Genomic DNA, 13,319 nt, shown 5'->3' on the forward strand with positions numbered 1-13,319 from the left:
CATTCTACGAAACTAACCTCCAGATAGATAAACACAAAAGTCTCCAGACTGTCCATCTGAAGTTTAACTATGTCACATGTAAAAAGGCAACTCTATAAACACCGACACCACTACCACGGGGGCCGGGGAGCAGCCAGATGTGTCTGAAGTAATACCCCACAGCTTTCCATCTGGGTCTCATCGCTGGCACCCACTTGCAGCTTTTCTTTTTTCTATTTACATTATTTACCTTCAAACTCCTTTAGAAAACCAGGAGTGCTTTAGTAAAATACTAGTGAGTGCCTTTGGCACAATTTCTGTAACTGGGATTACAAGGCCTAGGGGTAGTGACTGAAGTCTTATTTCATGCAAGCTTTTAATTTCAAAGTATCCTCTAACCTGTCTTTTCCTACTCTGTCTGAGCATGATTAGTCATTTCTTCTTGTTCACTGGTAAAAAGTCTCTAAGCAATTATTTGCATTTAAATGTTTAAAATTATGATTTTGAACAATTATGAAATCTATGGTCACTTAATTACTCAAAGGGCTGGATTATCTGATATTTAATTTATGGGAATTTTACCTCAAAATTACCATCTATGTTGTCAAGCTTGGTTTGTTCTTAAAGAGAAATGAAATCTATCATTTCCTGGAAAGGAAGGAACCAGCATGTTTTAAGTGCCAGACACCGAGCTGGGTGATATGTGAGCCCCCTTGCCTCTTACATCCTTCTGAAGCAGACATGGTTTATTCACTTCCACAAAGGAGCCCAGGGTCCCTGGGTAAAAGTTGTTCCAAGTCATACTGCTAATAAGTGATCAGTGAGGACCCCTCTTGAAGTTCAGTGGGCTTCAAACGTCACACCCTTCTTGTCCACTGTGGCAGGTGCCATCTATTCATACATAAATCACTGTGCCAGGTAAAATGTGGGACAACAACATCCACAAAGGACAACATGCTCTGCTTGGTAGGAAGGTAAGGCACAGGTACGAATAACTACAACCCCAGTATCAAAGCTTCCTGCGCTAACAGGAAGGCACTATCATGGGTCTTCTGTAGAAGCACAGTGGGTGGAGCTGGGAGTAACCATGGCAGCGGGGAGGTGTGCGGTATATATCTGGGAGAGAAGCTGGAAGGGGCTTCAGAAATGAAATGAGACTTGAGTTGAACCTTGCCAGCTGGGTAGGTTACTAGGAGAGAAGAGGGAGGAGAGTGTGGGCAAGAGTACAAAGACTGGCCCTGGAGATTCTTCCCTGGTGTCTGCCTGTTTCACAGCATTATCCTTTGGGATTACCCCAATAATAGGAGAAATTTCCCTGGGATAATTAATTAATTACGGGGTAGATGCTTGACCAAGCTAAGCTAATCACCTTCTCTAAACCTAGATGTAACAAATTTTGAACTGAGATGAAATGCAAAACCTGTAGGCTAGTGAGTCAGGTTAATGAGAGTATCCTACAGGTGAGGTTCCTTGATCTGTCCAAATTTCTACTGAGTTGTGGTTCTTCATCCTTTCCAGAGATTCTCTAAATATTCCAGTGACTCTCCAATAAATTTCCCTGTTTACTTAAACTTGCCAAGGGTAAAGTGTTTTTTTCCTTCTTTATCCTACTAGTGTGGAGAAGAAAATGTTCAGGGGACATCAGGTTGTAGGCTATGTGAAGAGGTGCAATAGAAGAAAGGGCAGGAAGTGCCTGGGGAATTATCTCAGAAGTCACTGAGTATTGGTGGACAGTTTTCTACTTTACTCTGGGAAATGGGGGCAAAGGAGTCACAGTCTGCAACTACTAACACCACTGCTGCTACTACACTCACTACTATGTCACGTTAATTGAGTACTTCTTTTGCACTAAACACACTTTTAAAATTCTCAGTCCTTTAGATACAGTAGCTCATTTAATACTTGGAACAAGACTGAGCTAAGTATTATCATGATTTCATGGATGAGAAAAATATTAGCCAAGGGAAGTTACACAATTTACCAAAGTGATATAGCATATACAGGTAATCTTTACAAAGATTAATCTGATCAAAGTACTTATAATGACTCTACTGTGTAGAGTCTAGAAGTAGGGAGACCAATTTCTTTTTTTTTTTTTGTACCAGGGATTGAACTCAGAGGTACTCAACCACTGAGCCACATCCCCAGCCCTATTTTGTATTTTATTTAGAGACAGGGTCTCACTGAGTTGCTTAGCATCTTGCCATTGCTGAGGCTGGCTTTGAACTCGTGATTCTCCTATCTCAGCCTCTAGAGCCACTGGGGTTACAGGTGTGCATCACTGTGCCTGGCTAAGGGAGACCAATTTTTAATATAAGAAAGAAGTAAAGGGATAGGCACAGGGGTGCCTGCCTATAATCCCAGCTGCTCTGGAGGTTGAGGTGGGAGGATCTCAAGCTCAAAGCCAGCTTCAGCAATTTAGCAAGGCTCTAAGCAAATTAAGGAGACCCAGTCTCAAAGTGAAAAATAAAGAGGGCTGAGGATGTGGTGCCCCTGGGTCAATCTTTGGTATCAAAAAAATAAAAAATAAACAAATAAAATTTAAAAAGGCTAAAAGGAAGAAGCAGAAAGAGTAATATAAAGTTCTTGTGAAATTCACATGATAATAGAGTATCACCAGGAATCTTTTGCCACTGTAAATCTGATTGGATTTAGCAACTGCATGAACTTTCAAAGATTACTCAGGTTTGTATCTTAGATGACTACAGGATTGGAAGATGCGATTTACATGTGACAGGAGTATGTATGGTGAAAGCAAGACCACAAGTCTACTTTTGTACACATCTGGAAAATCTGTGATGTGGTATATGGATAGTACTATTGACCCATTGTGCTAAATAACATTCAGTGAATGACAGAGTTGAAATAATTCCCCAAGTGCCCAAATTTCTTTGAGGCAATAATGTTTAGGTAATATTTTGCAAATATTGGAAAGTTAAAGTGTTATTTTTAAGAAGTCTGGGGGATTGAAGCAAAGCTACAAAGAACTTGAGTTTCTTTTTTCTATCCTCAGTTTAATTCTGTTCTATTCAGAAAACTATTCTAGGTGTATCTGCCACCATCAGGCCCTGAGACTGTTTCATCCTTTTCCCCTCCTTTCCTTCCTTCCTTCCTTCCTTCCTTCCTTCCTTCCTTCCTTCCTTCCTCCCTTTCTTTCTTTGTTCCTTTCCCCCACCCCTTCTCCTCCTCCTTCTCTTTCTACTTCTCCTCTTTTAAACCAGGGATTGAACCCAAGGCACTTAAACACTAAGCCATAACACCATCGCTTTTTACTTTTTATTTAGAGACAGGGCCTCATTAAGTTGCTTAGGGCCTCACTAAGTTGCTGAGGCTGGCTTTGAACTTGCAATCCTCCTGCCTCAGTTTCCTGCCAAGCTGCTGGGATTACAAGAGTGTGCCACTGCTCTCAGCCTTTTCTTCTTTCTTAACATCATTGAGTTACATCTAGATCCACTCAGACCCTTATCCTATAAGCATGTAAACCTGGTTGGTCCTTTGAATGCCATACAAGTGTTGTGAGGCAGGATCTGGGGGTTCCAATATTCCTTTTACTTAACCCTCTATAAAAATACATTAAAAAAAAGAATGTAAACCTTTCTCACAGCATTGGTGGGTAGGTTACACAGAAACAAGACAAAAATAAATGTAGTCTCTCCATGATGGAGTTTTTTTCCGTTTTCAGTTTTACTTTCTCCAATACAAAAATTATACATCCCACCGGCGGAACAGGCCTAGAGGCCTGCCAGTGTGGTAGACACGTCACACCAATTGGAGTAGGGGCTGAGAAGAGCCGCTGCCCACATCCGGATCAGGACCAACGACCCGAGGGCGTGGTAGTTACGTCACCACAATTGGAGTGCAGGCAGAGCAGAGTCGCCACCCGCGCCCGCAGGGTGGGCAGACCTGTGACCGACCAGAGTGGTAGACAGATCACCCTAATTAGAGGAGGAGCACAGCCACTACCCGCCCTGCAAGGGAGATTTTCCAACTATACAAGAGCAATATAAATAAATAGGGGGAAAATTTCAAAAACACAACAGTTTCACCAAGCAGAAAGAAACGCGAGCAGTATGAAAAGACAAGGAAAGAAAGGACCACAAGCAATGCAGGTCAACTCAACTTTAGAAGAGGTAATAGCTGCAACAGATGGAATGTCAGAAAAAGAGTTCAGGATATACATGCTTCAGATGATCTGGAGTCTCGAGGAAGACATGAGACAGCAAAATCAGACAATGAAAGATCACTTTGACAAGGAACTACATAAACAAATCCAGGAAGTAAAAGATCAATTACACAGGGAGATAGAGGTAATAAAAAACAAACAAATAGAAATCCTAGAAATGCAGGAAGCAATAAACCAACTTAAAAACTCAATTGAGAATACTACCAGCAGAGTAGATCACTTAGAAGATAGAACATCAGACAATGAAGACAAAGTATTTCAACTTGAAAAGAACATAGACAGCTCAGCAAGACTGCTAAGAAACCATGAGCAGAACATCCAAGAAATATGGGATAACATTAAAAGACCAAACTTAAGAGTCATTGGGATACAGGAAGGCACAGAGCTCCAAACCAAAGGAATAAACAATCTATTCAATGAAATAATACGAGAAAACTTCCCAGACTTGAAGAATCAGACAGAATCCCAAATCCTAGAAGCCTACAGGACGCCGAATGTGCAAAATCATAAGAGATCCACACCTAGACACATTATAATGAAGATGCCCAACATACAGAATAAGGAGGGAATTTTAAAAGCTACAAGAGAAAGGAAGCAGATTACATTTAGGGGTAAACCAATCAGGATAACAGCTGATCTCTCAACACAGACTCTGAAAGCTAGAAGATGCTGGAATAACATATTTCAAACACTGAAAGAAAATGGGTTCCAACCAAGAATCGTGGATCCGGCGAAATTAAGCTTCAGGATGGAAGATGAAATTAAAACCTTCCACGATAAACAAAAGTTAAAAGAATTCACAGCTAGAAAACCATCTCTTCAAAAAATCCTTGGCAAAACATTACAGGAAGAGGAAATGGAAAATAACAATGAAAACCAACAGTGGGAGGTAGGACAGTAAAGGGGGGAAAGTAATCAAAGAGGAAAACAAATCAGGTTTAGTAACATTAATAAACAAATATGGCTGGAAGAACAAACCATATCTCAATAATAACCCTAAATGTTAATGGCTTAAACTCACCAATTAAGAGACACAGGCTAGTTGAATGGATCACAAAACAAGACCCAACAATATGTTGTCTACAGGAGACGCATTTGATAGGAAAAGATATACATAGACTGAAGGTGAAAGGTTGGGAAAAATCATATCACTCATATGGACTACGGAAACAAGCAGGGGTGTCCATACTTATATCAAATAAAATAGATTTCAAGCCAAAGTTAATCAAAAGGGATAAAGAGGGACACTACATACTGCTCAAGGGAACCATACACCAAGACATAACAATCATAAATATATATGCCCCAAACAATGGTGCAGCTATGTTCATCAAGCAAACTCTTCTCAAGTTCAAGAGGCTAATAGACCACCATACAATAATCATGGGAGACTTCAACACACCTCTCTCACCACTGGACAGATCTTCCAAACAAAAGTTAAATAAGGAAACTATAGAACTCAATAACACAATTAATAACCTAGACTTAATTGACATATATAGAATATACCACCCAACATCAAGCAGTTACACTTTTTTCTCAGCAGCACATGGATCCTTCTCAAAAATAGATCATATATTATGTCACAGCACAACTCTTAGACAATATAAAGGAGTAGAGATAATACCATGCATCTTATCTGATCATAATGGAATGAAACTGAAAATCAACGATAAAAGAAGGAAGGAAAAATCATGCATCACTTGGAGAATGAACAATAGGTTACTGAATGATCAATGGGTTTTAGAAGACATCAAGGAGGAAATTAAAAACTTCTTAGAGTTAAATGAAAACACAGACACAACATATCGGAATCTATGGGACACATTGAAAGCAGTTCTAAGAGGAAAATTCATTGCATGGAGTTCATTCCTTAAAAAAAGAAAAAACCAACAAATAAATGATCTCATACTTCATCTCAAAGTCCTAGAAAAAGAAGAGCAAAACAACAGCAAAAGAAGTAGAAGGCAAGAAATAATTAGAATCAGAGCTGAAATTAATGAAATTGAAACAAAAGAAACAATTGAAAAAATTGACAAAACTAAAAGTTGGTTCTTTGAAAAAATAAATAAAATCGACAGACCCTTAGCCATGCTAACGAAGAGAAGAAGAGAGAGAACTCAAATTACTAGCATACGGGATGAAAAAGGCAATATCACAACAGACACTTCAGAAATACAGAAGATAATCAGAAATTATTTTGAATCCTTATACTCCAATAAAATAGAAGATAGTGAAGGCATAGATAAATTTCTTAAGTCATATGATCTGCCCAGATTGAGTCAGGAGGATATAGACAACCTAAACAGACCAATAACAATAGAGGAAATAGAAGAAACCATCAAAAGACTACCAACTAAGAAAAGCCCAGGACCGGATGGGTATACAGCAGAGTTTTACAAAACCTTTAAAGAGGAACTAACACCAATACTTTTCAAGCTATTTCAGGAAATAGAAAAAGAGGGAGAACTTCCAAATACATTCTACGAGGCCAACATCACCCTGATGCCTAAACCAGACAAAGATACTTCAAAGAAAGAAAACTACAGACCAATATCTCAAATGAACCTAGATGCAAAAATCCTCAATAAAATTCTGGCGAATTGGATTCAAAAACATATCAAAAAAATTATACATCATGATCAAGTAGGATTCATCCCTGGGATGCAAGGCTGGTTCAATATACGGAAATCAATAAATGTTATTCACCACATCAATAGACTTAAAAATAAGAACCTTATGATCATCTCAATAGATGCAGAAAAAGCATTCGACAAAGTACAGCATCCCTTTATGTTCAAAACTCTAGAAAAACTAGGGATAACAGGATCATACCTCAACATTGTAAAAGCAATCTATGATAAGCCACAGGCCAGCATCATTCTGAATGGATAAAAATTGAAGGCATTCCCTCTAATGCTGGCTCAGATCCCCCCTGGCCCCCGGGGCTTGGCGCCAGCCCTGGTTTCTTGTTGTGCATGTCAAAGAGGCCAGCTCACAAGGCCTTGAAGGAGCTCACAAGGCCTTGAAGGATTTGTGGTGTCTGTTTTCATATTATTCAGCCTATAATGGTCATGTGGGAACATCCTGACCTGCTTGGGTCTGATAAGGCTCCTGGTTGAAGGCTCATTATGAGTCGACATGAACCACCTGTTTTCCCCTCCTCCTTGCTCCCGCCTACTAGTGACTTTCCATTCTATCTGAAAGAAATATATATAAGTATGAGCTGAGATAATAAAGTCAGACTCTCCCTGGATGAAGAACCTTGGTGTCCTGTGAATTCTTTTAACCCCGACGTCTCCCGCCGGACTCGGTCCATTTCGCCGGATGCGGCACTCTAAGATCTGGTACAAGACAGGGATGCCCTCTCTCACCACTTCTGTTCAACATAGTCCTTGAAACACTGGCCAGAGCAATTAGACAGACGAAAGAAATTAAAGGCATAAAAATAGGAAAAGAAGAACTTAAATTATCACTATTTGCAGATGACATAATTCTATACCTAGCAGACCCAAAAGGGTCTACAAAGAAACTATTAGAGCTAATAAATGAATTTAGCAAAGTGGCAGGATATAAAATCAACACGCATAAATCAAATGCATTCCTGTATATCAGCGACAAAACCTCTGAAACGGAAATGAGGACAACTACTCCATTCACAATATCCCCCCAAAAAATAAAATACTTGGGAATCAACCTAACAAAAGAGGTGAAAGACTTATACAATGAAAACTACAGAACCCTAAAGAGAGATATAGAAGAAGACCTTAGAAGATGGAAAAATATACCCTGTTCATGGATAGGCAGAACTAACATCATCAAAATGGCGATATTACCAAAAGTTCTCTATAAGTTCAATGCAATGCCAATCAAAATCCCAACAGCATTTCTTGTAGAAATAGATAAAACAATCGTGAAATTCATATGGAATAATAAAAGACCCAGAATAGCAAAAACAATGCTAAGCAGGAAGTGTGAATCAAGCGGTCGGTATAGCGATACCAGACTTCAAACTATACTACAGAGCAATAGTAACAAAAACAGCATGGTACTGGTACCAAAACAGGCGGGTGGACCAATGGTACAGAATAGAAGACACAGTAACCAATCCACAAAACTACAACTATCTTATATTTGATAAAGGGGCTAAAAGCATGCAATGGAGGAAGGATAGCATCTTCAACAAATGGTGCTGGGAAAACTGGAAATCCATTTGCATCAAAATGAAACTGAATCCCTTTCTCTCGCCATGCACAAAAGTTAACTCAAAATGGATCAAGGAGCTTGATATTAAATCAGAGACACGGCGTCTGATAGAAGAAAAAGTTGGCTATGATCTACATACTGTGGGGTCGGGCTCCAAATTCCTCAATAGGACACCCATAGCGCAAGAGTTAACAACTAGAATCAACAAATGGGACTTACTCAAACTAAAAAGTTTTTTCTCAGCTAAAGAAACAATAAGAGAGGTAAACAGGGAGCCTACATCCTGAGAAAAAATCTTTACTCCACACACTTCAGATAGAGCCCTAATATCCAGAGTATACAAAGAACTCAAAAAATTAGACAATAAGACAACAAATAACCCAATCAACAAATGGGCCAAGGACCTGAACAGACACTTCTCAGAGAAGGACATACAATCAATTAATAAGTACATGAAAAAATGCTCACCATCTCTAGCAGTCAGAGAAATGCAAATCAAAACCACCCTAAGATACCATCTCACTCCAGTAAGATTGGCAGCCATTATGAAGTCCAACAACAACAAGTGCTGGAGAGGATGCGGGGAAAAGGGTACACTTGTTCATTGTTGGTGGGACTGCAAATTGGTGCAGCCAATTTGGAAAGCAGTATGGAGATTTCTTTGAAAGCTGGGAATGGAACCACCATTTGACCCAGCTATTCCCCTTCTCGGTCTATTCCCTAAAGACCTAATAAGAGCATGCTACAGGGATACTGCTACATCGATGTTCATAGCAGCACAATTCACGATAGCAAGATTGTGGAACCAACCTAGATGCCCTTCAATAGATGAATGGATAAAAAAAATGTGGCATTTATACACAATGGAGTATTACTCTGCATTAAAAAATGACAAAATCATGGAATTTGGAGGGAAATGGATGGCATTAGTGCAGATTATGCTAAGTGAAGCTAGCCAATCCTTAAAAAACAAATGCCAAATGACTGCTTTGATATAAGGGGAGTAACCAAGGACAGGTAGGGACGAAGAGCTTGAGAAGAAGATTAACATTAAACAGGGATGAGAGGTGGGAGGGTAAGGGAGAGAGAAGGGAAATTGAATGGAAATGGAAGGTGATCCTCAGCGTTTTACAAAATTACATATAAGAGGAAATGAAGGGTAAGAGAAGAATTATACAAGTGGAAGAAATGATTTACAGTAGAGGGGGTAGAGAGAGAAATGGGGAGGGGAGGGGAGGGGAGGGGAGGGTGGATAGTAGAGAATAGGATAGACAGCAGAATACATCAGACACTAGAATGGCAATATGTAAATCAATGGAAGTGTAACTGATGTGATACAGCAATCTGTATACGGGGTAAAAATGGGAGTTCATAACCCACTTGAATCAAACTGTGAAATATGATATATTAAGAACTATGTAATGTTTTGAACGACCAACAATAAAACAAACAAACAAACAAAAAAAAAAAACAAAAATTATACATGACCCCGTGTAGAAACAAACCCATGGGCAATGGATCCCTTCACACACTGAGGCAGGGCAGAGACCAGCCTCACTGTTGCTGGCACCGACACCCCCAGGGAGCATCATCAGCAGTCCAGGAACATGCTAGCAGTTACCTTTGCTGAGCAACATGTCAGATAAGGTTCTTGTGTGATTTCTAAACCCTGAATAAGTGAACAAGTCAAGCTAAGTGTTTTCTCGGGTGTGGATCCCATGCCTGTGCATACGCACACCCCACGCATGATCTGTGAGCAGACTGACACACAGAGGCAGAAGGAGCTTGGGCAAACCTTGCTTGTCTTAATCTTTGCATGATCACACTCTGGATGCTTTGCTGTTTGGAAGTAAAAGGGGATTCAAAAGGAGGGAGCCCTCACTTACTTGGTGACTGATGACAGTCACATTGTAGGGATCAAACTCTTTTCAGTTCTCCAAAAGGATCAAGCTTTTACTTTTGGAGAACTGAAAGGAGTTTGATCCCTACAATGTGACTGTCATCAGTCACATTGTGGGGATCAAAATCCCTTTTACTCTTCTGCCTAGATCACATGCCCCATCCCCCATCTCCATTTGCCTCACTCCCAGACTTCCCAGAAGCCCTGCCTGACCAGAGAGTGAGCCCAACCTCAACTGAACTCTGAGCATACCTGCTACCCACATCTTCAGCATCTACAAGATCTCTTGGTTTCAGATATAGAGGAAACCCTTTGCAGGGATAAGTGGTTGAATATATATGCCTTAGCATTGTGAAAAGCTTGTGTTTAAACCCCGATTCTACTTCTTCCTAGCTGAGTGATCTTCAGCAAGTTACTCGGCTTTGCTGAGGCATCTTTTCTTCAACTGTAACATGAAAATATTAATAAAGATTGCCTCCTATGATTATTATAAGGGGAAAATAAGATAAAGCCTTCAGAGCAGTTTTTGCAGTGCTTAGCATCTAAGACACACGAATTGCAAGGTAGCTGGTTGTTGCTTCCAATCAAAGCATAGCCTACAATAAAGCAGAAATTGTGCTGCATGTGAAAGCCTGGGCCTAATCATTCTGCTTCCCTCACTACTATGGTGTCATGTGTTGTTGAGAACATGAGCTCAGGGATCAGATCACTGGATTCAAATTCTGACCTCACCACAGCAAGGCTCAGTGCCTTTGTGTACATTACTTATCTGCTCAATCCTGGGTACAGTGCTCTGTATGTTGCCCCCTGGGTGAGTTGCACATTCACCATATCAACTTTTGGTACATTTGTCTGCTTTCATTTTAAATGCCACACTATTTTTTTTTTTTGGAATGTGAGTGTGTTTTTTTTTATTTATTGGTTGTTCACAACATTACAAAGCTCTTGACATATCATATTTCATACATTAGATTGAAGTGGGTTATGAACTCCCAATTTTTACCCCAAATGCAGATTGCAGAATTACGTCGGTTACACATCCACAATTTTCCATAATGCCCTATTAGTAACTGTTGTATTCTGCTACTATCCCCTACTATCTCCCCTCCCCTTCCCTCACATCTTCACTCTCTACCCCATCTACTGTAATTCATTTCTCTCCTTAAAAAAAAAATTAAATGCCACACTATGCATTTAGACTTTCTTTCTAGAGATTTAATCTAGGGGCTAAAGTGAGTAGATTTTAATTTTAGAAATATCACTTGGCAAAGGGCAGGAGAATAGGGAGGGGACATGGGGGTAGGTAAGATGGTGGAATGAAATGAACATCATTACCCTAGGTGCATGTATGATTGCACAAATGGTGTGACTCTAAATCATGTACCACCAGAGAAATGAAAGGTTGTGCTCCATTTGTGCACAATGAAATGAAATACATTCTGCTGTCATGTGTAATTAACTAGGAAAAAAAAAGAAATATCATTTGGTGAGATATCTGGAAGGAACACTGTGAGTGGATAAGAATAGAGGTAGGAAATAGGGTTAATATATAGGTGACTGTATGACCAATGTGATTCTGCAACCTGTACAATCAGAAAAATGAGAAATTATATCCCATTTGATTCAAATGTATGAAATGTCAAGATCATTGTATTGTCATGTGTAACTAAAAAAATTAAAAAAATAGTACAGGCGTAAGATGATGAATATCTGAGTGGGAAAATGAAGAATCTAGAAGACAGACTGGTCTGAATGACAAAGGAGAGGAGTCTGTAGTGTTGATGGAAGTGGGTATACAGTAATGCCCTTTAACACAGAGATAATATACAAGGCAAAAATGGATTTCAGAAATATGGGAATAATGAGTTAATACTAAGTTTAAAGTTCAATGGGACACCTGAGTGGTTCTATCTGATGGATAAAGTGGAATTCAGGAGGGGGATTGGGTGGGACATTATACTGTGGTTGAGTCTATTGCAGTGGAAAAGACCTCTCCAGACAGCAGGTGGAGAAGAAGGGTAGAGGCTGAGCGTGTGTGCAAAGAAGTCTTGAAGAAGGTGGAGAGCTAGAAGACAGGAGAATTGAGCAAAGAGAAATCGATGGAGGGAGGTTGTTTCTGTAAGTACAGGGAAGTCTGCTCAGCTGTTTGACAGAGAGATGTTAAAGCAGGATTTGAAAAGTAGGAAGTCAGTGGTGACCTTCATGAAAGCAGTTTCATGGTCCGGCTCCTGTCTGTGTGACTACTCAATACATACAAATAACTAAATGGAGAATGAAAAATGAAAACCTCAGTAAAGTGAGAAACAAACAGGCACAGAGAAAATTGTAGATTGGCAAACATACCCAAAACACAGGAATAAACCTCTCCTACTTTTTATACAAATACCATGAGTAGGTACAAGCCCAGGTTGTCCATGCCAGCAACAATTCTTACCTGAAGAGACCAGTCCATACAAGTGACCACTCGATGCTTGGACCAATGCTCATCGTAGAACTGACGATTAAAAGATAGATTGGCTCCAGCCTGAACATCCCTAGAAGGGTTTAAACAATGGAAGTAAATGGGATGCTTCAGAACGGAGCTTCATTTCTACCCAACTCATAGTAAAACAGTGAAGACATGTCATAGGCAAAGCACGTAAATATTCTCTGAAGCCCAAATACCAATCTAGACCACAAACTCTGATCATAAACAAATGAACTGAACATGGTCTCCTTTCTGAAAAGCTCTTTCCAATCCAGCCCACACATTGTTCCAACCCTCATATGAGATGTCAAATTTGTTTCAGGTTTCCATCTTGACCAGTCCTGAAGTATTTTCCTGTCCCTAAGTGGTTCTAGCCAGAAGCAGGGTTTATTAGAAATCTTGCTATTAAGGGAGCATAGCCCAGAAGGAAATTCTTTGATATCAATACCATCTTATCTATCATTATCTTAGAAAGGATATGCATGTTTTATCTTCCTAGAAACCCCAACTGGCTTTGCTAACTTCATTCTTGCTCAATAGTTATAATTTCTGGTAGGAGGCAGGCATGGTGGAGAGTGGAGGAT

The 13,319-nt window shown here is 39.8% G+C and overlaps 1 protein-coding gene across 3 annotated transcripts in view; it reads right to left on the bottom strand.

Annotated features, from left to right (window-relative positions):
• Window positions 1–13,319, bottom strand: part of DYNC1I1 (dynein cytoplasmic 1 intermediate chain 1) — a 280,791-nt gene that overhangs the window by 102,483 nt on the left and 164,989 nt on the right. For all 3 annotated transcript variants that reach the window (XM_081286493.1, XM_081286492.1, XM_081286491.1), the window contains one exon: window positions 12,703–12,802. In XM_081286493.1, the coding sequence (XP_081142619.1) occupies window positions 12,703–12,802 (100 nt within the window). The remainder of the gene's footprint in view (window positions 1–12,702; window positions 12,803–13,319) is intronic.

The sequence above is a fragment of the Spermophilus citellus genome (genome assembly GCF_964194105.1).
Source record: "Spermophilus citellus genome assembly, chromosome: 3".
Taxonomy (NCBI): domain Eukaryota; kingdom Metazoa; phylum Chordata; class Mammalia; order Rodentia; family Sciuridae; genus Spermophilus; species Spermophilus citellus.